Raw genomic sequence first — 27,241 nt, 5'->3', positions numbered from 1 at the left:
CAAAAACATGCTAATTAATCTTACTTTCTGCTAATGGCTTACTACTTATAACTAGACCTCAATAAACAAGAAGCAGCAGGTATGTTAATTGATTTACATTTACATGCATTACGCTTTCATTTATCTTGAAAACCGCTCTTCGTCTTCCATGTCTACTAAACCTTTGCTAGCTATAGCTAGTTGTATCATGTTCTGCAAGATCTTCTTTTTAAAAAGAAAAAACAAAAAAACAAAAAAAGTAGATCTTTATATTGAACGAAAACTCAATGGATAGGAGTTGCTAGAGCCACTGAAGAACCAATTCCTAGGGACCCAATAATATGACAGAGATAGAGTGGGGGGCCGGGTTCAGGAACCCACTGAGGTCTTGATATGTCATATGAGAGAGAGAGAGGAGAGAGGTACAGAACACAGTCTAGTAATATAAACATAATCTAAGGCCACATGGGATCTAAAATGACTTGCTTGTAGGGTACTTCAAAGTAGTATATATATATATGTGTGTGTGTGTGTGTGTGTGTGCTGCTTCTACTTCCATGCCCAATAACAAACACCAGAGAGTTATATATATATATTCAGTCTCAGTGGGGGGGTTCATTACCAAATTCTCTCATTTTCTCATACATCCAATTAATGGCAAGAGTTTCAGAACCTCTGATTGTTGGGAGAGTCATAGGAGATGTTATTGATTCTTTCACGCCAAGCCTAAAAATATGTGTCACTTACAACAAAAAGCAGGTCTGCAAGGGGCTTGAGCTCCATCCTTCCTCAGTAACCACCAAACCAAGGGTTGAGATTCAAGGAGCTGATATGAGATCTTTTTTCACACTGGTATAGTAGTAGTACTACAGCTGAAACTCCCCCCTTTCCTTTTCTTTTGATCATTTCTCTTTCTTACTTAAAAGCTCTGTTGCTTTATATCTCTATTATTAAAAACTAGTCTTGTTGATATTATTCGTATTGCAGGTGATGACTGACCCAGATGTTCCTGGCCCTAGTGATCCTTATTTAAGGGAGCACCTGCATTGGTACCATAAATCCATATCCAACCAAAAACTAAATGACAAATAAAAATGATTTCATAGATATGCATATCATTTCTATTGCAGAAAACTTTAGATTATGTAACTTTGTGGGACTAGAACATATGAGAGATCGAGAAGTACTAACAATTTGAACATCATGTTACAGGGTAGTCACAGACATCCCAGGCACAACAGATGCCACATTTGGTATGTTCTCTCTGTTCCAAATAAAGTAAAGAAAAAGAGAGTTGCAGAGATAGGGTACTGATGTATAAGTTTCCTCTTTTGGCGGGTTTTGCAGGAAGGGAGGTTGTGAGCTATGAGATTCCAAGGCCAAATATAGGGATCCACAGGTTTGTGTTTGTTCTGTTCAAGCAGAAACGAAGGCAATCAGTGAACCCACCTTCTTCCAGGGATCACTTCAGCACCCGAAGTTTCGCAGCCGAAAACGATCTCGGCCTCCCAGTTGCTGCTGTTTATTTCAATGCACAGAGAGAAACAGCCGCAAGAAGACGCTAATCATTAACTGAATTGAAGCCCCTAAAAAAAAAAAACTCCATGCTAATGCAGTAGTTTATTAGAATAAAAAGAGGAGTTCTCAGCTGCCTTGGATCTCTTGTCTAATCATGTAAAAAAAAAACACTCTCCTGTTTGTGCATGTTGACGTACGCTAGCTAAGGTGTGCTTTGCTGCATTGAAAGAGAGATAAATGTATTAAACATTTGGTATGCAATACTTCTTAGCCTTTTCCATTAAAAGCTAGCTATAGCTGATGAACTTGTGACGTACGCTATATATTGCTGTCAAAATTAACTTGATTAGTATCGACGACATACCAAGCACTTTCCAAGCATAAACGCAGGCAATCAGTTACTTAATTAGACGAAGTTCGGACTTGCAAGACTTAGTTTGTTTGCACAAGATTCAAATTCCATGCTACCATATATATATGGTGATGGTTTAGTAATCTTAAGGAAATTTTTAAAGTAGTTGGGCATGTATTAAGGTAGGGCTGGCTCAATGTTTTCTGAGGCCTTAGGCGAAATTTTTAAATATGGCCTTATTTTATTTAATATTTATATATTAATTAAATAATATTTATTTTAATATTATTATTATATTTAGAGTTCACATTTTTAGTAATCCTTACAAAAATAAACACAACAGTAAAAAAATCAATTTTTTTTTTATGAATCCTTACCTCTTTCATACAACTGTTTCAAACAAAACCCACCAAAAAAATTGACAAAAACTCATACAAAACCCATAAGAAAAATCAAGCACGGAAATAAACATTACCAAAAAAAAAAAAATCAATTGTTTTTTATGAATCATTACCTCATTGATACACATGTTTCTTTCTTTCTCTCTCTCTCTCTCTCTCTCTCTCTCTTCATCTCTCTCCATCACATTCTGTATTGAGTGAAACTAATGAAAGAGAAAACAGAAGATAAGAGGGGAGGATGTCGGCAATGGAGAAGAAAAGAGATAAAGAAAAAGAAAGGAAAGAAAGTGGGTGGTTAGGTAGGGTTAAAATGATCTTTCAATATCAAATAATTTCGGATGTATAGGTAGATAGACTATTTTTAAGTATAATGATATTTGTTTTTCTGGGTTAATTGGTCTTATTTTACCATGGGCTTATTATAATGGGGCTTTAAGTTTTTATGAAAAAAAAAAAAAAAAAAAAATTAGGCCTAATTAAAAAAAAAAAAAGGGCCTTAAATTACAAATATATATATTAAAAAAAAATTGGGCAAATTTTTTTTTTTTTTGGCCTTATTAATCCGGGGGCCCTAGGTGAGCGTCTCACTCGCCTAGTGGTCTAGCTGGCCCTGTATTAGGGTGAGAGTTCAACTCTCGAAATGAGAATCTTCGGTCCTATTAATATTAGTCGCCTTGAGTCACATTAATGCCATAATGAAGCTAGGTCAGACTATAGTTTAGTCGAATTTTAGTAGCCTCTCATTTACGGCTCTGAGCAAGCAAGTGCTACTATGGTCACAGCTAGGTAGAATAGTAACCATTGATTTTCCCCACCAAACTTTTTAATTAGAAAAAAAATACCAAGCTTTTTCTTAGCATCTGTTGAATGAATACTTGTATGATGTAGCAATTATAGTTGTTCTGTATTAGCTCTACTCATGCCATAATCAAATATAGCAATTATAAATTATATAAATAAATCCAAAATTTATTTTTAAAAAATAGTACAAAGTTATCAACAACAGCGTGAAGTCTTCACTAATAATAAACTATCAGCGATGACCCCCTATGTCATTGTTGATAACTTATCATCAATGGTGACATGTCGGTTTAGTTTTTACGCTATTTGCGACAATCTCAAACATTATCAACAACTATATGTCATTACAGTGATGACACTAATGTTGTCACTGATAACATTTTTCGTCGAAGTAACTGTGACAACTTATTAGCGATGACTTTTAGACTTTTAGCAACAATGTTTTTATCGTTGTTAAATACCAAAATTCTTGTAATGAGAAAATAGACAATTAGACCTAGATAGGACGGGAAAATCTAGGAAGCCCAACTAGCCGTGTCAGCATAGTGGTTGTTTAGAGGACATCGGGATTGTAGGACAGAGAATGACCACTTCATAGTTTCAATTTAATTGCCCCATGATTTCAAGAAAAGAATTTGGCTATGGCCATAACCCCGCTAGTGAAAGTAGAATTTGACATGAAATATGATTAAGGCCATGATCTGCCAGCACGGCACCTCGCCAAAGCCGTATCCCCTTCAATGGATGCTAAAGAGAGGTGATGTACATCATTCCAGATACGACAAGTAGACAATTATGCCCACTAACTTTCCAAAATATTATAACTCTCTAATCTGTAGCGATACACAATTTTCTTTGCTAACTTAAGCATCAGAAAACTCTACAGCCAACAAGTTTTCAATTGTCTCTACTTATTTTGCAATGGTTCATTGACTAAACTCGATTATACGATCTCAACTGCAGTATCACTATCATTACTTTGTCCAAACAGCGGTTATTCTAATAGCACACCACTGGAATGTTGTTGGCAATTTAATTGTTAGAACAAGCTTAAGTAGAGTGTTAACAGCATCAATCAAAATTCTACAGTTTGCAATCTGATCATGGCTAATTAGGTTTTCGGAATAAAACATTTCCAGCTAAGTAGTACCATTGAATACATTTAGAGCAAAATTTACATTTCCCATATATGGAAACTATATTCCCAATTGGTAAGCTATTAAGGTAAATTCCATGCACAGTCAAAAAAAGATCTCCCTAAAAGCTTCGAGTATCTCAAGTACATTTGGTTGATCAGAAAAGAGGAAGGTGTGAAATGATAGCCTATGTGATTCCGATGCCCTTACTTTTCCTCAAGCTTCAACCATATATGTAATAGTACTAATGAAGCCAAAACCCTAAACTGGCATGAGCCAAAAGCTTGGCCAGGCTTTTACATTTGGTTCACTTTCCTCAATATATGATTCTCCTATTGAAAAATATATGAATTCCCTCCATGGGACTTGCACTTCGAATTTTATGATCAGTACTTTGTCTTTAACCCTAGTTTCTTAGGTCTATCTTCCCGACCCGGTTGGTCGAGTGTATATCTGGTCTATCTACCATATATGCCTAGAGTACTTACTGTCTGAAGTACTCGATCAATGGTTAACCATCAACATAGTTACGGTTAAGCAATTTGTTAAATAAGCTAATATATATATTGAGGAGTGTTGTGCGCGGAATTAAAATTCAGAATCCCAAAGAAGCAGAAAATAGTAGAATAGAAAAATAGATCAATCACATACGACACCAAGATTTAAGTGGTTCGGTTTAACAAGCTTACATTCACTGGCGGAAACGACCCGGAGAAAATTTATTAACAAAAGATGGAATACAAAGGAGTAGAGAGAAAACCACTAAAAACTCAAAGCTCCAATATGTACACCTAGATCTCACTCTCACACAAAAGAGGAAAAAAATTGATATGTACACCAAGGTCTTACTCTCACACAAAAGAGAAAAATACAAAAGAGGGAAAAAAATTGATAAAGAAAACACTCTTCTTTTTCTAAGGGTGCTTTTGGGATTGTGATTTTGCAAGAATAATTTGCGTTTTTAAAAGATATCGCAAAACGTAAGACGTTTGTCATTGCGATTCAAAAAGCACTTAATTTAAAATAAGAAAAAAAATCTGCGATTTCAATAAGCAGGCTATGGGTGCTTATTTGAAAAAGTGCGAATTTAAACCAAAATCATGAATTCGCATAACAAATATTTAATAAAAAAATATTTTTTTAACATGTTTTACCAAACGTCTTTACGATTTTAAAAACACTATTTTTAAAAACGCTATTTTTAAAATCGCACTTATTAAAACCGCAATCTCAAACGGACCTAAGTACCATAAGGTGCAAAAAAAAAAAAAAAAAAAAAAAAAAAAACCTAATGAAGCTACGTACTGAGTTTCTCTCCCTCTCTCACTGTGGCTATGCGGCATGCTCTTCTTTTATTGGTCACAAAGTCGGTTTATTACAAAGACTCAAAGTCCAAGTTGGAAAAGCAATAAGACCAAGTACTACTCTGTGAGGCAAACCAAATCCAAAGGCAATTGGGATACATAATACCACGTGAGCCAAAAACTTCTCTTTTAATATTGTTGGGTCCTACTAATTAAGACTTGATAATTCAAGTCACCACACAACAAGTAGTTAATATGAAATGATATGTGTGGAATATTTAACCAAAATTGAGGATCAACTTTATAATCAGGGTTTGAATTTAAGTTATGTGAAATCATTAGTTATTCTAAAAGTTTAGATTAATAAAAAATTGAATTTATTTAATTAATATCCTAGCACTAATTAGTACTACCACACACACACACACACACACACACACACACACACACATATATATATATATATATGGTGAAGCTAGAAATTTAAATCAAGGGAGGCTAGGGGAGATGGCTAAAGTACTACTCTCATATTTGACAACAGATGGCTAAAGAGAATAGATCTGCTCAACTTCCTTTCCAACCAGATAGATTCTGACAGCATCGTATCCCACCCCAACCAATCCAAACATCCATTGAAGGCACCCCAGCAACCTTGTCCTGCTGACAAAGACGACAAGTTCTCACATGCAACCGAAACACCTCATCTGGCCAGCCTGTGAGTCTTTCGGCCACTCCCTCTTGCCTGCGGATGATATTTTTGTAGAGTCTATTGGCTAATTTGGAAAATGATTAACTGTCAACATGTGACTACAAAATACATGTTTTATATATTTATTTGATTTTGGGTTTGTTTAGAGTAGAGGCCGGCCAGGGGGGGAGGGGGGCCAGAAATGTGAAGATGTTGAGCATGTCACTTCGACGACAACGACAATGATATACCATGAATGTACTCAAACGTAGTTTCCAGTCTACAAGGGGGGTCAGGACCCCCCAGCTTTACACGTTAATTCGATTTTCTTTTTTAAAATTTATTGATGCTAGCTATATTTCTTGGTTCCCTGCATTCTCTTGCTTTTCCCTATCGGTCTCAATTCTCATGATGAGCTGCGCGCGACTTCAGAGCCACCGTAGCCCTGCGGTGAGGGATGCATCCAGGGACAAGGAGAAACATGACAGCTCCCAGCTTATCTTCTCCAGAAAAACAACAAAAATTACTCTGCCTTCAAGGAGAGAAATTTGGCACCTTATACGATATTTTTTTTTCTGTACAAGTACAAAAGCTTAGCTACCCATTCGACTTTTCACATTCATTAATCATTTCACCGCTACTCACGTAGCATGTTTTAGGTTCACCAAGCTTTACTATACGAGGAAAGTTGAAACCACCACTATTCCAAAACAAAGAATATAATTTTCCATCATAATGAGTTTTAGGAAAGAAAATGACATGTATTTTCTAAAACTGCACGTGAGGTTTTTGAATATATTAATAGATTATGTTAGAAAAAAAAAATTATATTTTTATTTTACAATTATCACATAATATTGACATGGTACTCTAAACCAATTAGCGGATCGGTCTTTGTTAAAAAAAAGAATCAAATAAATCGTTGAATCTATTATATTAATATTGTAAAATAGTTGTAAAATTAAAATATAATTTATAAATATTTCTTGAAAAAAAAACTTTATTCCAAAACAAATAAAGAAAAGAAAAATGATATATATTTATTACATTTTGTTGATGTGATATTTGTCAGTAGTACAATAACAATATAAAATAAAATAAAATAACTAATGTATAGCATCAGGGCCGCCCTACCCCATCTGCCTTTTATGGAATAAAGATTGCCTAAACTGGAAAGCTAGTCACCCGAAAGGCCTCAAGTTAGGCACTCCCCACCCAAAATTTCAGTGGGCTATTTGGACACCTATGACGAAGCCCAAACCCAGCTGAAACCCAACTTTGAGGTTTGCACTTTGCTCATGAAACTTGATGAAATTCCTCAACGGTATTTTAGCCAAATTAGGCAGAATATAGTAATATACCAAGTGTAGTGTTATAGCTTTCTTCTTCTTCTTCATTTTTTTTTTTTTTAATTTTTTTTTTTTTATACAAGCCTAGGGGCAGGGCTAAGTGAGGTTAATTGTCATGTGAGATACTAGAGGGAGAGAGAGATTGCACAGGGAAAAAAAATGAGGACCAGATATTAAATAAGAAAAATTGAGAAATGAAAAGAGATTGGAATTAGTTAGAGGGAATGCAAGCTAAGAGCAATTCATGTTTGTGTGTTAGGTTCGAATTGTATCGAGATATGAATATAAGATTATGTAAGCCAACTTTAACCTGATTCATTTAATTAAACGAGTCAGACCCTTCGACTCTAAACCACTAATTTCGTATTTGGTTCATGTCGGATTTGCAGGTGTCAATCTTAACTCAACCCGTTTAAGTAAACGTATTACCCTTCAACACAATTTACTAACTTCTTATTGAGTTTGTATCAAGTTCGCATGTCGTATAAAAAATTATTAGCCATAGAGCGGCTCTCCACACTAATAGTTTGTCATGGAAGCTCTCTACATAATTTTTTTAAAATACAATTGTTTTGGGTCGGTTTATACATTGGTTTTATGCACAAAGCTTTCGGTTAGAAAAAATTCTTCTAAAAACTGACATTTATCAATAGAACATGTCATTTTCACATGCATTTTTAACATATTCTAAGGAAATATTTTAGTTTAATAAGCTGAATTGAAATAATTTTCCCCAACTGAATTGAAATAACATAATCTAAGAAACGCATTATAGTAAAGTATAGGTAAGTAAAGACAATGAAATAAAACAGGCTATAACACTCCATTTAAGTCTATGGAGCCTAGTAATTTTGTTTATAACATTATCAGTGTAACATCAATATGCTAATCTTACTTCCTTCTAATGGCTTTAGGCCTCTCACAATAAACAAGTATCAATTTTGTATGTTAAATTGATTTGCCATTTCCATTACGCTTTCATTTGCCTTGGAGGTACCCCAAAGGCCGCCATGAGAGGCAACCTAAGAAGCTCACCGAGGGGCTTCGACTCGGACATCATCACAAAGTTACATGATTGTGATATCATCGAAACGCTGCCGGAAACATTTCCAGATGCGATGGGAACAGCACCCGAAACCTCAGATATGGGCAGCAAGCAATTGGCAAGAAGTGCATTTCCGGTGGATGTGAGATAGCTATCCCAATAATGCGGCGGAGAGATGCAGTTCACGGCATCGAGATCGATCTCGAAAAGCTCGTCGTCTTCCATGTCTGCTAAACCTTTGCTAGATGTATCATGTTCTGCAGGATCTTCTACTACGAAGGCCATGGTGGCTGGTTTAAGTTGTTCCATTGTCAGCCTACAACTTCATATATATGTGTTGAAGGTTTTTTGGTGGTGGGGTAGTGGGAAGGTGGAAAGTAAAACGGCCTTCAACAAATCTGTATCAGTCAAGAGCATTTATTTGGGGGTTGGTTTCAGAGGGGCATCTCTAGCAGCTCCTCTAAATTTCATCTAACGTGTTGCTGACTTATGCCTCCCTCCTCCCCAACCTATCATCTAACAAATCTTTTAGTTTGCTAATTTAATATGATGAATCTATGCCAGTAGATTACTTGAAATTCAAGTGCCGTTTTGAGGACCACAAGTCATTGACTTGAAATCCACCAGGTGAAATCAATATTCCAGCAAATTTCAAAGTATTGGATATTGAGTATGACTCCAACTTTTGTGGGTATAGGTATTATATCAGTAATTAAAAATTCGTTGTACCCCAAGTTGTCATGTGTATAAAGTTGATAATTTTTTACATGAGTTAGGGTTTTATATAATCAAATTTGGGTCAATTCAAGTCGACTCGAATTAATCCGTTTATTAAGCAGGTCAACTCATTTAACCTATTGTAATCTTCATAACCCATTTAAACTAAATAGATTTACAGTTAAAATTTTCTCTTTTTTTTTTTTTTTTTTTTTTTTTTAAATTTATTATTACAGTTAAAGAACAAAACCCTAAAAAGGTTAAAATTCATTCATATAATTCATATAAATTAAAATTCTTTCCTATTTTTATGTTTACATTTAAATTCATATACTTCTCGGTTGTCAAAATGGGTCATGTTGAATACGTTATGCAAGTCGTAGCGTGCCACCTGCTTCTTTAAATGAATCAAATCTTAGTTGAGAGGATTAACCTATTTAACTAAATGGATCATTTTTGAGTTAAGTAATATCGAATTTACCCGTGTGTCAATCCTACCTGTACACACAAGCATAGTACACAAAACCTCTTGTGCCACAGGAGACAAACCTAAGTACTCATTTTCCGAATCACTTGGTCAAAGGGCCCGTAAAGGAAAGAATCCAAATAAATAAAATATGGAATTCACTAAAACCAGAAAAAGAAAATCAAAATTTAACAAGTTTATTTGCTATATATAGAAGTTGACATTTACATAGTATTTACGCATGTTTATTAGGACAGTATAGTACAACAACCGGTAGATAACAGAACCGTGAGAAGCCATTTTAAAATACAGAAAAAGCTCATAATTAGTCTAAACTGAGGCTGTTGGTAGATTCACATCTACCAAAACCATCAATCAAACAAAGTCAAAGGAAGTAGATGTAGCTACCTCAACAAAACAAACGATTTTGCTTTCTCAAATAAATATTACAGCAACAGCAGCAGCTAGAGTCACAACCAACCATTACAAGTAGATACTAGATAGGTAGATAACAAAATATAACTATTACTCACTATTTCAACAACCAAACAGCCCTGACCAATATTATGATCATCCTCATGCAAGGATTTTCTTCCCCCCATGAACAAAAATTTCAATAAATATCGAGCTTAATGGCATTAACAAATCAACATCATCCTGATTCAAAGGTCCTTCTACCCTCATAGCAAAGGATGTTAAAATCACGTGTTTTAAAGACAAATATCAATTTAATAGATTGAGTTGAAAGAATTTCCTCCAACGCTTTAGAGAAAACTTTGTCAACGGAATAGTGTGGACATCATTCCCCCTTCAACTAAAATTTGTTCAAGAAATAAATAAACATCAAAATGAGAACCAAGCATATAAAGAGTTAATTCTATTTTTACGAAATTTCTTTCACAATATATTACAGCCTATCATCTCCATTCTACCCTTCCTATCATTTATCAACTATGAATGAATTTTAAAAATAGGAAATAATACCTTTTTAACAGATTACAAAGGAAACCTTGTAAAATTAACTACATCACACAAAAAAACTAAGGAGAAATCTACACCTAGTACACAACTGATGCCTGCCAGCTTACAGGGGGACCAGTTATAGTAAAGTTGCTATACAATCTTAGTAGCATTGAAAGCCTTTCAAAGGGCTACAAATTCATATTTTATGAAAATTTTCTAATTCTAATGTTTACTAGGTCAAAACGAATTGTCAAGAGAAATACAAAAACTGTTCCTATAAGCCTCGGTTGGTTCCCTCTGAACGAGGTGTTGCATCATGTTCAATAATTAGTTCCAATGCGTCCAGTTGAAGATCCGGTCGATCCCCGTCCGACTGAGATGGCTTTTAGTATTTTTAGGGTTTCATCACATTTCCCATCTGAAATGGGAAATAACCCCGTCCGAATGAGATCGCGATTGTTCGTTGTTTCTATATAAACCTAATAAGGACAGTTTACGTTGCAGTTTATGTGTTATTTTAATCAATTTTCATTAGGAAATTCCATGAGATTGGGTTATTGTCTATTTTCTCTCAATTCCTTGATTCTTTTTGGTTTTGGGAAGAGTTGTGATTCTTTGATTTCGCGATCCACCACATCCACGTTGCATCAACAACCCTGCTCCTACACCTAAAACTAGGAAAAACAGAACACTGCATTATCATGGTTTGTTAAGAGATTCAAGAATGAATGTCCAAACAAACCAGAGGAAAACCTTAGTCCCTCTACAATCAAGGAATAGAATTTCCCTCCTGCAGCAGTGTTTTGTTGACCAATCAAGAAGTAATAGCTCGTATTGGCAGATTGTTCTAAAAGAAAAGCTTTAAATGTCTATCCTGAGATCTCAGTGTTGGAAATAATCCAAGCACAATCTGCTACACACTTTCAGTAGTTTCCTTAGACAAAGACACAGACAAAACTCCCAAATGGCGTCAGCTATAGGGAGTTTTTCACTAATGCTCCAAAAAGAAGAGGAAATAGATAGAGAGATGATAACAAGGATTCTCATAACCCATTGGGCTTATATTTCATAACATAGCAAGCTTGTGACATGTTTAGCTACAGGCCTTCTTGGCAACCAAGTAGAGCATAAGATCCATCACTAGCAAGGAATTCCTAGGACACCACAAGAACTACCATTGCAACACTGCAAGCTTACAATTGATTTAGCCATGGGCATTCTTGGAAACCAGACGGACCATAATATCCATCATCAGTGATACAGTTCAAAAGAACTATCATGTATAGGTTTGAAAAGGATGCTAAATCAACTTTCATGTCCTTTGGAAATTATAGCACAAATTGAAAACAACATTGTACTGATATATAAAATTCTTTTCTCCAGGTTAAACTAACAGGTCCTAACATGTAAATAGTTTTATAGAAAGATTACCAAGATGAGTCAATGTGCAAAAGGAAGCAGAGGCATCCCCCCCTTAGCTTTTTCTTTTTCCCTTAACAACAAATATCCCCACTCTATGAAGCTTTCATTCATTCCGAAGTCACCAGAGATCTAGATTTGAATTATTCGAACACTCAAGAAGGAATTCTCAGGGTCACTCCACTTTATTAGTAAGGAATCCATCAAGCCCATTTCCCAAACTGCCTTCATGGCTCAGCGGAATTACTTGAGTGATGTTCAACTCATCAACCATGAAAGCAAGAATACAACATAAAACAAAATTACAGGGTAAATGATATAGTATCCACCCAAACAACTCAAATGTGGCAGTCCAGAAAAAGACTCCTACAATACCAAGTTCAACCCAAATCACCATTTGATCACTAAATAAGTACCTAATTGCAACATGTACCTCCCAATGCCCCTAAAAATAAGTGAAATTAAAGCTCTGTGGTGTTTGTAAGAGTGTAAGATACATGATGAACGAGTTGCATGAATGATAAACATCTATCATGCGGAGGGTTAGAACTTTTATTCAATCATAACCCTCCGAACATCCTGTGAGAAATCACTTTTTTGATCCCTACCACCTGTTTGTGTTGTGAATGTCTGAAAGAAAACCAGATAGAATTTAAGTTAACTCTAATAATTCTTTTCAATTAACCCATGCACAAGTGTGGACGCAAACATGCAGTTGCAGAAAGATAGTCTAACAAAAAAACTTTCTCACCAATGATTTTAGAGGAATATGGAGCTCATAATCTTTACTCACTGTGGATAAATGTAACACTCAATATTTTTTCAAAGTTATCTCAGAGTTAGTTTTAGCTTTCAGCATGTGCTATAAGTTAGAACTTAATGGGTTCATAAAAATATAGAGGTCTTTGAATAGCCACATACGTTCACTGTCTTTCCAATGCATGAGGAAACTTCAGAAAATCTGATGTTTCAGCCAAAGAATGTCTTATAAGCATTAGGTGCATATCAGCCACAAAATTCTACACAACCTAAACTACAACAAAGTAATGGCTAGAAGCTTAATCAAGCAAACAGATCCAAGTTAAACTGATTGATACCTTGCAAAAACATCACAATATTCTTATATATAGTGAAAAGAAAACACGACTCAATGAAACAAGACAGGGACAATAAGCAAAAGATAAAAGCTGTTTCGAGAAGAAAAGATAACGTGCTTTATGGGGCAAAGATAACTAACAATTCTTTTTACTTATTAAAAAAAAAAAAAAAAGATAACTGATTCGCCATACTGAGTCTATGAATTCATCGACATGGATGTCTCAATCTATTTCAGCTTAACATTCGACGGTAAAACTCAAATACATTATAGCAAGCAACAAACAAAAACAACAAAGGAGCCAATCGCAAATCATATGCCAATTCAACAACAATTCACCAAATGTATGAGAACATTAAACCTAAAAATCTCATACAAATTCATTTACAAGTATCATCTCCATTTCCTACAATATCAAATGCAATCCAATCATAGCGTTTTAGATTCGTGTCCTCATGATAAGGCAAAAGTTACATCTACAAACAAAATATATGTTCTATGTAACCAAAATTTTTTCAATTCCAATCAGAGATCGCCAATTCCTCACTAGAATATAACAAGCAGCGAGAACAGAGTGTAAATCAAGAAACATGCATACGCTATCAGCCCGCGATGCTCGTCGCCGCCATCGGCGAGCACGACCATGAGGCCCGTACACGCCCTCGTCGCCCAGACCACGAACACCGCGGCGATCGCGAACCTGACGGGACCGCCCTGCGGTACGAATAGCGACACGGCGGAGAGGATCACCACCGGCAGCATGCAGTAGCCAACCACGCTCGTGCACGTGTGCAGGTCGAGGTTACCGTTCCGCCCGGCGAGCATGTTGTACACGACGTAGAGGAAGATGGAGGAGACGACAATCCAGCCGAGGATGACGCCGAACTGGATCTTCCCGGCGAGGAGCTGGAAGAGACAGAGCGACATATAGAGGAGGATCGGGCCGGAGAGATCCGACGAATCCTTGTGGATGGTGGGGTTGACCCGGAGCGGGTTGAGGATGGACTTGGTTTTGCGCCAGATCTGGTCTGGGTGGATCCCGAGCTCGTCGAGCAACGGCTCCTCGTCCTCGAAGCTCGCTCCTCCGGGGGCGCCTCCCACGCCACCGACGATAGGGCCGCCGTAGATCGCTGCGGAGGAGGTGGAGGCCGCTGCGGACCCGATGTCGAAGGACATGAAGGGGATGCTGGAGGCCGAGGGCCGCTGGGGCTGAAACGGCGCCGTGGGGACCCGCCGTTGCTGGACTCCGGCGCCGGCTCCAGGGTTCCCGCCGGACGGGAAAACCACCGGCGGCACCGCGAATTCCCTCTTCATTTCTTGAATCGGAGAGAGAATAAACCAATTTTTTGAAAAAATTTATTCGAGAAGTTGGGTTTTTGGATTGGAGGATCAAAGAACGAAGAGAATATCGATTGATTTGCAGAGTTAGGGGAGCGATGTGGGTGCGAGCGGTTGCGCTTTATGTATGGCCGTATAGGAGTGCTATAAGGGTATATTTGACAATTTGAGTGGGGAGATTTGGAGGTCTGGGGATTTTAACGGCGAGATTTTGGAGCGGTGACGTTTATTGGGATGCATAATTACCTTCTCCCCCTCGAAAGGAAATGAGAATTACGTTGCCTTTCATCAGGGAAAGGTGTCTCTGGCATCGCGTCGGAACAGCACGCACGTCAATTTAACGGTGAATGTAATGCTAAGATTTTTTTTTTTTTTTTTTTTAACCGTAATTCTAAGATTTTTTTTTTTTTTTTTTGAAATGGTAATGCTAAGATATTGAGTAAGAATTAGGCTATAAATTATATTTTTATTTCATACTTATTTGATGATAATGTTGTCTTAACTAATTATTGGATTAATCATTTTTTTTTTAAAAAAAAAATCCAAATATATCATTGCTTGAGAAATATGTTGCTCAGCAACTACAACTTCTTGGATGGAATCTCATCTCGCCACATAAATTCATCACCTCTACCTAATCCATTCTTAGCTAGGCGATGAGCTGCCTCATTAGCAGTCCTTCGAACATGGCATACATCCCACTGAACCGATGCATTTAGGAGGGATTTCGCGTCATCCACCAAATGCCCGTATCTTCCCCAACAGCACGAATCTTTACGAAAAGCTTGGACAATCTCCAACACATCCCCTTTCAAGAGAACCCGTGAAGCCCCCAAACTAGCCACAAACTCTGCCATTCGCCATATTGCAAGCGCTTCCGCTGTCGCAGGATCGACTACATAGGGACGTGAAGCACATAGAGCGGCAACTACACTTCCTGCATGGTCCCTCGCTACAATGCCCATTCCCATTCGTTGGTCATGCATATCAATCGCGGCGTTCCAGTTAGGGTCCCGTAATCACTTTTATTCCACTATCATTGTACTTTGTTGATGCGATTTTTTTTTCTAAAGAAATGTTGATGTGATATTTGTGGGATGAATAATACTACTATTTTTTTATTCTAACTTCATGCCCGGTATATGAAATTGATATAAATAATATCATTATTTTTTATAAGTTTTTTGAATGATACGTGACATTATTTATTTAATAAAAATTGACATAATGACTGACTAACACTAATACATCAATAGGTTTGACGGCACAAGTTCATGTAAAGTAGTCGACGGAGAACCATTATAGGAGGAGGGAAGAAACTTTCCTCTCCCAACTTTTCTTTTTTTTCCTTTTTTTTTTTTTTTTTTTTTTTTTTTTTTTAATAATACAGTGGTGAGTCTAAGAATGATCGGGTGCTACAACAGTTCATGTTTGTCTTCTTTCTAGATTTGCTTTAGTAGCAATTCATGGATTTTTTTTTATTTTTTTTTTTTCATTAGTCATTTTCTAAGGTTTTTTTTACATTAAACTTTTAGAATAGCGATCCTAAATTTTCGGTATATCTTTCGTTTTTTCTCTAGTGCATTTATGAGAGCAAATCACTGACTGCAACAGTTTTTGTCTGTTTTCTCTCTAAATTTGCTTTCGGTAGCAATCTATGGGGTGAAGTGTTTTTTTTTTTTGGGAGGGGGGGGGGGGGGGGTTCGATTCCCTTTAGTCATTTTCTAAGGTTTTGTTTACACGAAACCTTTAGAATAACGATCCTAAATCACTGGTTCGTCTTTCGTTTTCTCTCTGGTTCATTTATGTGAGCAAATCACTAATTGATTATCAGACGTATGAAAAAATTGTCACTTATTGTAGAGACAGAGAAGGAGATTGCATCTAATGTGCTTGTAGCGGAAATAGAAAAGCAAGAAAACACCATATAATTGAGAAAGTTCATATAGACTAGGCAATGGCCAAGAACGTAATTCATCGAAATATACAACAAATCTATAAATTGATTGGGATGATAACATTTAAAGAGTTAAATAAAGCAATATGCTATATCTTTATGAAATGAATAAATAATATGCATTGAAAAAAAAAAAAAAAAACTAGTACATCAATAAATTAAAAATAAAAATTCAAAATATCATATTCTCACATGCTCAAAAATATTTTAACAAAATTAGATACTCATATGTATTAATATATGTAAGTTTAATTGGTAAAAGATGTGGACAATATGTAATATTACATTTTACAAATTTTGCATAGTCGTTTTGTCTGAATTGTTATCAATTTCATTTCTTTTTTTGGCATCATTTCTTAAGGATAAAGTTTTCTTTAAATTGGGCTGGAGGAATTTTTTTCAACCTAGTCTATAAAAGTGACACGTGTTCATTTTTTTAATAACATGTGAGATGCACGTACATATTTTTTTTTAATAAAATTTATTTCAAGTTTGTCTCCACTATTAAAAAAACATATGATTTTCACATACTCAAATGACACATGTCATTTATTATAGATTAGGGTGAAGGAATTTCCTCAAACCCAATTTAAAAGAAAACTATGTCTTTCTTTTAATCTCCCTACAATATAATAGTTAAGTGAGTTTATGAAAGCTTAAAGGGGAGCATCATTCGGTTTTCATCTTTCTTTTTTTTTTTTTTTTTTTTGACATGTCTACACAAGGGAAGGGGAGGGGGAATTCAAACTAGTGACCTCCGTTTCATGAAGCGTGATTTACAACCCATTGAGCTACTTATTGAGGACCATTCAGTTTTCATCTTATTTAGATTTAATCACCAGATTTTTAATTTTAAGAATAAAGTCATTAGATTTTGTTCAAATTTAAAAGAAGTCAGTCAGTCGCTAAATCATCAAAATTAACAGTTTACTGATTGTCACATGTGTTTCACTCAATGCATCAACATCCATCTTAATACCCCAATTTAATGTCATGCGAATGGAACGGAAGACTTCTGTTATTGTAAGTTTTATCTTTAGGTTCTCAAATTTCATGTTTACAAATCATATCGTTTTTTTTTTTTTCGGAGTCCCGAACAGCAGTCATACAGTCACCGCTCACCAGAAAAGAAATTACTGCGAGACGGGGAGATTCCAAGCAGTCCTCCCCAAGTCAACGAAGTCCAGCGAGCAAGCGCAAAAGGCAAGTAACCAGAAAATCTCGTTCTTCTTCTCTCTAGGTTTTTCTGAGAAAGCTAAACCAAAAGCAATGGAAGAAGAAGATGGCGTTTCGAAGCTGGCGGCAGTGACGGCCTGCACAGCCATGGCCTTACTCTACGTTGCGATTCTCTACGCGCCCACTTTGATCCTCCGTCTCCCACCCCCTCCCTCCGCCAAGACCTTCATGATCCGACGGTTCGTGTGCGCCGCTGTCTCCTCCATTCTCTCACTTCTCGTCAGCGGTCTCATCCTCTCCGTAAGCTCAAATCCCTCTCATAAATACGTTTTTGCTTCAGAGAAAATTGCCGAGCTCAAATTTTCAGAGTGTTGAATTCGTTGCCAGATAAGAAGCAGCGAGGCATCGATTCTGTTCGGTGTTTACGGCATCCGAGCGGACCATATTGTCAGTATCGTAATCTAACACGTAATTTCTTTTCTTAATTGTTTGCTAAGATTGTGACTTAACGCGCACTTTCTTTTGAATGTGGTAATTTTTCGATTTGGATGCGTATTAGCTAGTGGTTGCTAAATTTGCATTGCTGAATTGCGATTTTGTTTGTGAAATCAGTGGCAAGCTGTGGTGTTTCCTCTTTCATTGACTTCTCTGATGTACGCCGGATCTTTGGTGTTGAAGATTCTGTTACTGGTGGACTCGAGGAGGGAAAACGCCAATCGCGGCGGCGAAGGCATTTCGTTGCAAAATTTCCTTGCTTCGATAGTTTCAGTTGCTTCAAATGTTTTGGCTTGGCGTAGTTATGTTGTGGTTAGTAGCTTTACCATTTGGCGTGCCCGTTGAGCTCAATTTTGAGACTTTGTGCACAATCAAAGCCTGTTGTTGTATTGGAAAATGATCGTAGTTATGATTTAACATAAACTTGATAACTAATTTGAAAATTGTTAGTGTGCATCACATAGGAATATGAGAGTCCTTACTGTTTGTTAAGTTGTATTTAACTAAATTTCTTCATCATGAAGGGTTGTGGATCTATGATTGTCCTGTCATTGTTGAACCTTTTTTTGATTATTTGTAATTTATCTAATTGAAAGATGGAACCCGGAAGTATCTTAAATTCTGGCGGTTTCTGACAGTGCTGTACTGAACAGGCACCACTCACTGAGGAGCTGGTTTTTCGAGCATGTATGATACCTCTACTTCTCTGTGGAGGATTTAAACCATACACTGTCATACGTCTCTGCCCGATTTTCTTCAGCTTGGGTGAGTTGACACACGCCATTTTCAGCGTATACTAAATGTTTCGTTCAGATAATTATGAAGCATTTCTTGTGACCTTCTTAGAGCTTGGTGGGCACTTATGTTCGATTACAATCATGGATGTGTTTTAGGAATTAAATGATCTTTAGGAGTGAAGTCATTATGTTATCTGTTTCTGCACTAACTGGCTATTGATCTATGGAACTGAAATTCTGGTATAACTTGAAAACTGATGTACACATAATCTGTCCATAATTACTTTGGTGTAACTCTAGAAACTATGATAATTCGCCCTGAAATTTATATATGACAAAAAATGAGTTGCTAATATGGAAAAGCGAGAGAATCCTCTATCCAAGTTTATCTAAGTACTTGAAACATCCATACTGATCATTGGTCATTCCCAGTCTTACTGTTTGTGAACATGTTTTACAGCACATCTAAACCATTTAATGGAGTTCTACAGCAAGAAAAACTACAGCTGGATCAAAACTTCCTTGGCTGTAGGTAGATACAAGTTTACTCTTTCCACGGGATACATGTGGTTCTCAAATTTTACATATTCCACCCATCAGATGTCAGTTCCTTGAATTGGTTATATGTGTGGTTTTCAGGTCTCCAGCTTGGCTACACTGTAATCTTTGGGTCATATGCATCTTTCCTCCTCATTCGAACCGGTAAGTGAATATTTGACACATTTGCATCTTATAACTAAATACACGGGCGAGAAAATTTTGCTTGCCAAACTTCCAAGAGAGTCTGAGTTAAGATTATATGTAATTTGCTTAGTTTTCAAAGCCATGCTTCCAGTTGGTCAATCACATAAATTACCATGGGCTTAGTAGGATTTTCTTAATAATATAGTGCTACCCTCAATGTCATTTATAGAGAAGTTGTACAGAAAATCTGCAATGAGGATTGTGTCTGGCCAAGTTGTATACTGTATCACTATTTTACTGGAAATTTACTGTGTTTTGTTATTGTAGCCAATGTGGTAGTAGTTGTTATTCAAGTTTTACAAATTAAATTACAGAACTTAAAATAAAAATGGAAGAATCTCAGGTCTAAGATTCTGATCATAGTGAGCTGTAGAGTTCAAACAGATAAAGTTGCCTCTCATGATAGCTCTCTCTCTCTCACAGACAGACACACACACACACACACAAATAAATGTTAACAGTTTTGAGTTGGTGTTTACTGAAGAATAGGTGGTACCTAGTTGTTACTAAGTATTTTTGTCATCTTTGTGTGAGTTATCTAAGCTTGTCACTTACCAGAAAGAGATGACAGTAATTTATCAAGTGTAGACGCCTAAGCATTGATGTTATTCTGTTCAAAGATCAATGACTACTATACTTGCTTGATCCTCATAGCTACTTAATTAAGATGATTCTTGTTGCGTCAGAATTTTTGCTTTTTTCTTTAATAGTTTTTTTTTTTTTAGTTTTTCATGGATGATACCACAGTTTATTCTTAGGTATTGACGGCTTTTTTGGTCTGCTTATTCATTTGATATATTTCTATCTGACTGCTGCTTTCTTGTTTCAGGACATCTTCTTGCTCCATTAGTTGCTCATGCATTTTGCAATTTTATGGGATTGCCCGTGCTGTTTTCACGGAGGAATGGTATGCCAGTAATTTTTCCTGTTAACTAAACATTGATGACTTGAGCATATAAGAACATTTTGTTAGTTATAATATTTGGCATTGTTTTGCTTATTGAAAGCTCGTGGTGTCTATCTGTCATTTCAAGCACCTTTCTTGATACTGCTGCTCTTTTTGTGCCTCTTAAATCTTTAGATTGTTATCAGACTTTGGTTACACTTCATACAAGGAGGCCAAACTGGTTTGCCCTTGCACGTGAAATTACTATTTATATATGGAAACTTAAGTATAAATTGCAATTGTTAGGTCATTGGATTTTAGGGGGATTTATTTATTGTGTTTGGATGATAATTTTGAAAAATTCTTACAATTTTCGAAGTTATAGAATTTAAATTGATGGGAACATCAATTCCTTCAATTTAGAATTCTGTTATCTGTATAAGTATATTATAAGAAATTAAAGTATTATAGTAGTTACAACGATGATTATAATGGTAATTGCAATATCTTGGTAATGGTGGTGCTATGGTGTCATGGTGATAGTGGGGGTGACTCTGGTGATGAATGCAGTGGAAAATAAAGTTTTTTGAAACAATCCTATTGTTGACCCAAAGAGGGGGAATCGACATTGGAAAATCCTACCTCACAACTTTAAATAAAATCCTGCCTCAAAATCCCCCATCCAAACACAACTTTAAGAAAAAAGTGGAGCTAACCTTCTAAAGTATATGAAAATCTTAAAGATATGTTATAGACCTGCACTGCTTTTTTTTTTCCTAACTTGCTAAAAACAGAAACTATAACAGATGATTCCTATGATTGTCCAGATGATTGGGAAAACAAATTTATTGAAGTTTTGAGATATATTGATCATCCCTAGCCTCTTTTAAATGTTCTTCAAGCTTTATCATCTTAAAATTTTGCTGTTCTGTTCAGTCTTCGATGATAATCTAAACTCTTGATGATTCTAATTGTAATCCTTTTGATCGATATAGATATTAAACTCTGAATTGCTCTTTACATGTTGTTGTTGGAACTTTGATTTTATTATTTTCTTGAATCTTCTTTTGTCAAAGCTCACTTCATTTTTTCTTATTTTCACGATTGTTTCAGGGATTGTAAGTGTTGCATTTCTAGCAGGAATGGTGGGCTTCCTCTGGCTTCTTTTTCCAATGACACGCCCCGATTTGTATAATGATAGATTAAATAATTGCAAATGTTGGCATGGATATTGTTCTTGGGACTAATTACTGTGACATTTTAGACAATAGCTTTTTTTAATAAAGAAAATTTGAAGTTGAAAGGGTGGAAAATAGCAAGAAAAAAAAAAAAAAAAAAAAAAAAAAAGGAAAAGGAACAGAAGTTGATGCAACCTTTGTGGTGTATTATTCGTTACATCATTCCATTTTTTTTGTTTCTTCCTTCAGGTAATTGACCGTTACTTTGCTATGAGAAGGAGAAGCAAGACTGAGAATGACTGTTTCTGATAAAGATTTCTGCAGATTCTCATTCTAGCTTATTTGGAGAGGTTAGAAAGAATGTATTTCAAGAAAGCTACTGGCCATGGCCGGGGATCTGGTGTAATTAGTTGCCCGTATTGCAGGTAGCTCATTGCACCCGATCAAAATCCTAAAAAACTGTCGAAAAAAAATGTTGAACACACTCTCATGTCTCATAATCTGCTAGAGATACCAAACAGGAGGTCGGAACGGAATTCTTGACTATTCTCCGGTTATATAAATTGAGGTTTCTTGAATTTCAAGTCTACTCTAGAAGGAGGAAAAATGGAGAATATTTTTTGAGTAATTAACGAGGATGCTTTTTTGGGAGTAGATTTGGGATTTATGCATATAGTTCTTATTCTCCACGCCTCTCCTCCTCAATTTACCAAGCAAAACAAGAGTATTATTATTGGACCATAGGCCAATAATTTCTTCCTAGACAGCAAGGAACTTTGTCTGTAATATGACTCTTCCCCTTGCTTGCACCACGTGGTTTTGTTACCCCCAGTTTTATTATCCACGTTTTTTTTTTCTCAAAAAATCTGAAGCTGTGGGCTTATTGTAAAGCTCCAAGTCCGAAACTTGAATAATCCTGCGGTAGATGTTTTTACGAAAATTTTAGAAAGGGGATATAAATGTTGAATCTGCTCACGCAATGACTTCGGTGTAGGATTTGTGGGTGAGAAAATGTTAATGGACGCAGAAGCGCCAAGATTCGGATACCCTTTTTAAAAAATCAGCATACACAGCTACACCACATTCCTCTGCTTTAATATCCAGGTACCATTTTTTTTTTTCCTTGGTTCTTCGAAAAGTATCATTATATTTGTTTTTATGTAAGAATTTTCGGTGTGTAGACTGTATATTATTGACGGAGAAGATCTACGGGTGCTACTATTTAGCAGAGAATATGCTCTTACTGGATTTTTTTTTTTTTATTTTGTGGGTTGGGGTGGGGTGGGGAGGGGACCGGGTGGCCCTTGTATATCAACAGGTGTAGGGAACCATGATGAACCAAGATACGAATTTATCTATTTTGTTTTCTGGGTCTGTTTTTTTGGGGTCATTGGGAACTACATTTACCTCTTTCGATTTATCTTATGAACGCTCCAAGGAGTTAGATATCGTTATGATGACCCAGGATCTGCAGTGCGTAACTTGTGAAAAACAAGGAAAAATTTGGGCAAATATTGTTGTATTGAACCAGTCGTAGCCACATTGAGATCATTTTGAATTTTTGGCCATATACCGACAAGTTGTTCATCTTGTCTAAGTTTTTAAGGAATAAAAAAATTAAGTTGAACTGAATGATTAGGCCTAATTTGGCAAGGGATTTGAAAATATATATACATAATTTTTTGTTTTTAAAATCTGATCATAAAATACTTTTTAAAAAACTTTTTATCGTCTCATAGTAACATTTTGCAAAAACAAGTAGCTTAAAAAGAGGTAATAGTATTACCACTATTAATCGAGGGAGAGAAACAAGGATTGCTCTACCATCACCTCTTTCCTTTGTTGACGGTGGCTATACTATCACTTTTTTCTTCTTCTTATTATTGTAAAAGATTCATACTTGCAATTTCTTTAAATAAGCATATTTAGTATTTATTTGTTTTAGAAACACAACTAAATAATTTTCTTAAATAAATTTCAAATATAGACCTAAAATACATTTCAAAATCATAACCCAAATTTTATGTATTATTTTTTTTCTTCCAAAAAATGGGATAGAGTTTAATTGATTTGCGGACCCTTTAAGAAGATTTCAGGCATCATCAAACCTTGGCCATTAATTCAGCTACTCAAATTGACTTGTAACTTGGTGATACGATATTGTGACATGAGAGGTCCATAGAGGGCAGACCATAGGGATTGAGGGGCTTTGTTAGATGCATTTGAGTTTTGATAAGACATTCTTCTGTATGTCATCCGGTGGGCTTGATGGTCAACCTGGCATATATGCCTATCAGGAGATGTCATGCCCACGAGTTTGATATTGTGGGTTACCACTTTGTCAAACTTAATAAACCTTCATTGACTTTCTCTACTGAATCTTTGATGACGTTACCTCTGATTAGATCCTCCCATCACTCTCCTCAGACAGAATCTGAATGAAAAGCCTCTTTTCTAAGCTTACAATATTCATCTCTCTCTCTCTCTCTCTTTTGGGTGAACTTTTCTCTCCTCTGAAAAAGACAATCTACACATCCTGGCTTCTTGTGTAGAGGTTGTAGAGCTAAGCAACATGGACACAGTGACGGTTCAATTGTTGGGCCATGACATGCACAGAGTCATGACACTTGGCAAAACAACCTTGTCTGCCTTTGGTTGCTCCAAACCACCTGTTTCACAATAAATTGCTTGAAAACCTGTTTATGCAGGCCCCATTAAGAAAGGAAATTTAGAAGCCACAAAAATTGTGTCCAAAGTTTGGGTTCAGTTTTTCACATCTGCTTGCAGAGACCAGGGATCTTTGCTGTGAATGTTAGATACTGTTGCCCACATGAGATTGTGATATAATTAACAGGGGTCCGAGAATCTTTTGAATTATTATTGATAGCAGATTTTGTTTGCTTGTGTGCTGGGCTGATTTCCTGTTTTCCAAGTGTATATGCATTTTGTTTGATTCAATTGTCTTCTAATTCTAGAAGTGTATTTGGATAGAGACTTATATACTCATTTTGTAGGGTTTTTCTTTTTTTTTTTTTTTTTTGGCATTTCACTTGAAAAAGTATTCTGTCATGTTGTACAGATTGTTTTTAAAATATTTTATATTTAAATTGTTTGTTAATATTGAGAAAGAACAAAAAAAAATTAACATAAAATTCTCCATAGGTAGGATCTATACAAGGAATGACATGATATGTTTTTAAAATCAATTAAACTTGCTGCTGAGAATGAAAAAAAATCATTTAATTTGGCCATTTTCCTGACATGAACCAGTTTAAAGGGACATACTATCATCTTTACTGCAATTTTTCCTTCTAATGATGCATCTTGGGACATATTTCGAGCATGGACATAGAAATAAATATGAAAGGAAGAGACTAGATGTTGTTAAACCAAAGAATATAGCAACTAATTAATGGAGATATTAGTTCAAGACAGAGAGAGAGAGCTAAAACTATGATAATATTATATTCCTTTCTAGTAGATATAGAGCCTGATACATCCTTGTAGTTCAGAAATCAATATCTTAACCCCCGCCCCCCCCCAAAAAGAAGAAGATATGACAAGAGATAGAAATAGAAGCGAAGCAAAAGTGACCCTTGGAGAAAGATACTACTGTCCTACATAACTGAAACTGGAACTAGTACTATTGCTGACCATGGTTTTACCAAAAAAGAAAAAAAAAGCAAGGGAGTCTAAGTGGAGTCAATGATATTTATCCTGCTAGATCAGTTGCTGGAACCAGAAGGATTTTGGTTCGAGCTGGAGCAGATATTGAGGTCAGGAATAGTGTTTGGACCATGGGATTTCGGGTTTCCCTTGGAGAGCTTCTGTTTGAGCTCAGAGAGCAGCACTTGATTCTCCTGGTTGAGAAGCTGCGCTTTCTTCCTTAGCCTCTCATTCTCTTTCATTATGTAACAGTTCTGCAAGTATAGCTTTGAGTTCAGCCTATCCATTTCTTACCAAAAATAAAAAACCTTTCAAACTGCCTGTAATGCCCCTGAAACAAAAACAACAGAACCAACATCAGAACAGAACAGAGCACAACAACATCTCTGGATAATATTCTTTATTGCCACAAAAAATTTCATACAACACATGAGACAGTAGCATTATACTATATTTTATTGTAACAAAAGATCTCTGATGTTAAGTCTAATATGTATGAAGAAAAGTAACCAATATTTATGGAGCAGAGCCAGACCAATTACTGATTAGAGGTCCAAATACAATTTACAATCGGTAGGGATTACTCTTCCTTGGGCATTTCTTGCTTTATCCTATGGTTTTGCTAGTTCAAATTACAGAAATGAAAACAAGAATGCCAATAACATCCTAGCTAGGAAAACAAAACATGTGAAACGCAACAGCAGCTTGTGTTTATAAAGTGGTGGAATAACAGTTGTCTGAATCTGCACTCATTAGACTTCTTTCGGCTGTCCATACAAGAAAGAAAAGAATATATAAAGATCATAGCATGCCAAAATGGAGATTTTAAACTTGTTTGCGTCTGTATTTGTGTCTATAAGTGCCAATTCTAGAACTTGCATACACCTAAGAGGAATGCATCTTTGAATGATAATAAAGCAGTGAGCCGAAAGTAAAAAATATACAAATTAGAATATTAAAAGAAAAGGAGAAGACAGCCATAGAGCTAGAGCAAGACAAATTAAAGAACCCATTAAAGAAACAAATGTTGGAGAATCCAAGGTGGGAAACATTCAAAAGACAAAACATTCTCTCCCTGAAATTAGGTGGTATAAACAAAGAAACCCAACAATGTGAACCCCTCTTGTAGTTCTCATACAAAACAGAGGCAGGCAATAGAGAGACAAGCAAGGCGGTTATAGACATAGAACAGGTTGAACTAGCTCAGAATTTCCACTAACATGTCTACCTTTCCTAGTGAAAGAAAGAAGAAAGAAGAAAGAAGACTACTCTTGAGAGAGAGAGACAGAGAGAGAGAGAGGTGGGGACCTCTCTTTCTTTGTTGCTCTCTTTATCTTTTCAAAAAAGATCACCTTTTCAAGGAGGTTGGTTAGAGAACTTTGGTCGAGGAAGCTATCTGGTTTCTAACGAGAAGTAGCAGTAAAAAGGAAGAGTTTGTGAGGAGAGAAGTGAGGGACAAAGAGAACAAAGAGGCTGTTAATTTATAGAGCAAAATCTAGAGAGGAAGAGAAAAAAATTTAAGAGAGGCTCATGGGTAGAGGGGGGGACATCACCCTCTCCTTCTGACACAACAATCATGCATGTGTAAGCATGGAAGGCGGCCGGTTAGGCGTAGGAGCCTAAAGCTTTCAATGTTTTTGGTTCCATGATGATGGATATGGCGTCATGGGAATGATGATGGTTTTTGGGTTCTTGCAGGAAGGAGGGCAGTTTGGTCATCCCACTGACCATTATGGGTATGAGAGGGACAATTATGTGACTCATGGCTAGGGCTTCTAAAATGATGGTGGGCTAGGCCGTCCCAAGATTCGCAATGATGGTTTGGATTGG

General features: G+C 36.2%; 5 protein-coding genes across 7 annotated transcripts; 2 read left to right on the top strand and 3 right to left on the bottom strand.

The window, feature by feature from the left end:
• The first annotated feature begins 546 nt into the window (after positions 1 to 546).
• Positions 547 to 1,683, top strand: LOC132192074 (protein TERMINAL FLOWER 1). The gene is made up of 4 exons (XM_059607276.2): positions 547 to 831; positions 967 to 1,028; positions 1,192 to 1,232; positions 1,327 to 1,683. Exons 1-4 carry the CDS (start codon positions 634 to 636, stop codon positions 1,542 to 1,544), a joined length of 519 nt encoding a protein of 172 aa, XP_059463259.2. The 5' UTR covers positions 547 to 633; the 3' UTR covers positions 1,545 to 1,683.
• A 6,647-nt stretch (positions 1,684 to 8,330) lies between these two features.
• On the bottom strand, positions 8,331 to 9,228 carry LOC132162577 (uncharacterized). The gene has a single exon (XM_059572834.2). It carries the CDS (start codon positions 8,880 to 8,882, stop codon positions 8,499 to 8,501), a length of 384 nt encoding a protein of 127 aa, XP_059428817.2. The 5' UTR covers positions 8,883 to 9,228; the 3' UTR covers positions 8,331 to 8,498.
• A 4,310-nt stretch (positions 9,229 to 13,538) lies between these two features.
• On the bottom strand, positions 13,539 to 14,889 carry LOC132192321 (Integral membrane Yip1 family protein). Its single transcript, XM_059607618.2, has one exon. The coding sequence runs from the start codon at positions 14,546 to 14,548 to the stop codon at positions 13,781 to 13,783; it is 768 nt and encodes a 255-aa protein (XP_059463601.1). The 5' UTR covers positions 14,549 to 14,889; the 3' UTR covers positions 13,539 to 13,780.
• Positions 14,890 to 17,617: 2,728 nt separating this feature from the next.
• On the top strand, positions 17,618 to 21,902 carry FACE2 (farnesylated protein-converting enzyme 2). 2 transcript variants are annotated; one of them, XM_059607133.2, is made up of 8 exons: positions 17,618 to 18,005; positions 18,093 to 18,152; positions 18,318 to 18,512; positions 18,854 to 18,965; positions 19,398 to 19,469; positions 19,577 to 19,639; positions 20,511 to 20,588; positions 21,681 to 21,902. In XM_059607133.2, exons 1-8 carry the CDS (start codon positions 17,799 to 17,801, stop codon positions 21,812 to 21,814), a joined length of 921 nt encoding a protein of 306 aa, XP_059463116.1. In that variant the 5' UTR covers positions 17,618 to 17,798; the 3' UTR covers positions 21,815 to 21,902. The 2 variants fall into 2 exon arrangements, with proteins under 2 accessions (XP_059463116.1, XP_088367272.1); XM_088511146.1 differs by lacking the exon at positions 18,093 to 18,152.
• A 3,326-nt stretch (positions 21,903 to 25,228) lies between these two features.
• On the bottom strand, positions 25,229 to 26,977 carry LOC148583233 (protein LITTLE ZIPPER 3-like). 2 transcript variants are annotated; one of them, XM_088511306.1, is made up of 2 exons: positions 26,764 to 26,977; positions 25,229 to 25,731 (listed from the first exon to the last, which is right to left on the bottom strand). In XM_088511306.1, exon 2 carries the CDS (start codon positions 25,696 to 25,698, stop codon positions 25,471 to 25,473), a length of 228 nt encoding a protein of 75 aa, XP_088367432.1. In that variant the 5' UTR covers positions 25,699 to 25,731; positions 26,764 to 26,977; the 3' UTR covers positions 25,229 to 25,470. The 2 variants fall into 2 exon arrangements, with proteins under 2 accessions (XP_088367432.1, XP_088367431.1); XM_088511305.1 differs by having other exon boundaries at positions 25,229 to 25,742; positions 26,764 to 26,975.
• Between the last annotated feature and the right edge of the window lie 264 nt (positions 26,978 to 27,241).

This window comes from Corylus avellana, chromosome 10 (assembly GCF_965113065.1).
Source record: "Corylus avellana chromosome 10, dhCorAvel1.hap1.2, whole genome shotgun sequence".
NCBI classification, from domain to species: Eukaryota; Viridiplantae; Streptophyta; class Magnoliopsida; order Fagales; family Betulaceae; genus Corylus; species Corylus avellana.
The sequence above is the reverse complement of the archived record's forward strand: the minus strand, read 5'-3'. Positions and strand labels throughout refer to the sequence as shown.

Excerpts from the sequence above, each read along its gene's own strand:
- FACE2 (XM_059607133.2), top strand. The coding sequence starts at position 17,799 with ATGGAAGAAGAAGATGGCGTTTCGAAGCTGGCGGCAGTGACGGCCTGC. Across the intron at positions 18,006-18,092 it reads TCAGCGGTCTCATCCTCTCC|ATAAGAAGCAGCGAGGCATC; the intron begins GTAAGCTCAAAT and ends ATTCGTTGCCAG. Across the intron at positions 18,513-18,853 it reads CTTGGCGTAGTTATGTTGTG|GCACCACTCACTGAGGAGCT; the intron begins GTTAGTAGCTTT and ends TGTACTGAACAG.
- LOC132192074 (XM_059607276.2), top strand. The coding sequence starts at position 634 with ATGGCAAGAGTTTCAGAACCTCTGATTGTTGGGAGAGTCATAGGAGAT. Across the intron at positions 832-966 it reads TGAGATCTTTTTTCACACTG|GTGATGACTGACCCAGATGT; the intron begins GTATAGTAGTAG and ends TTCGTATTGCAG. Across the intron at positions 1,233-1,326 it reads CACAACAGATGCCACATTTG|GAAGGGAGGTTGTGAGCTAT; the intron begins GTATGTTCTCTC and ends CGGGTTTTGCAG.
- LOC132192321 (XM_059607618.2), bottom strand. The coding sequence starts at position 14,548 with ATGAAGAGGGAATTCGCGGTGCCGCCGGTGGTTTTCCCGTCCGGCGGG.
- LOC148583233 (XM_088511306.1), bottom strand. The coding sequence starts at position 25,698 with ATGGATAGGCTGAACTCAAAGCTATACTTGCAGAACTGTTACATAATG.
- LOC132162577 (XM_059572834.2), bottom strand. The coding sequence starts at position 8,882 with ATGGAACAACTTAAACCAGCCACCATGGCCTTCGTAGTAGAAGATCCT.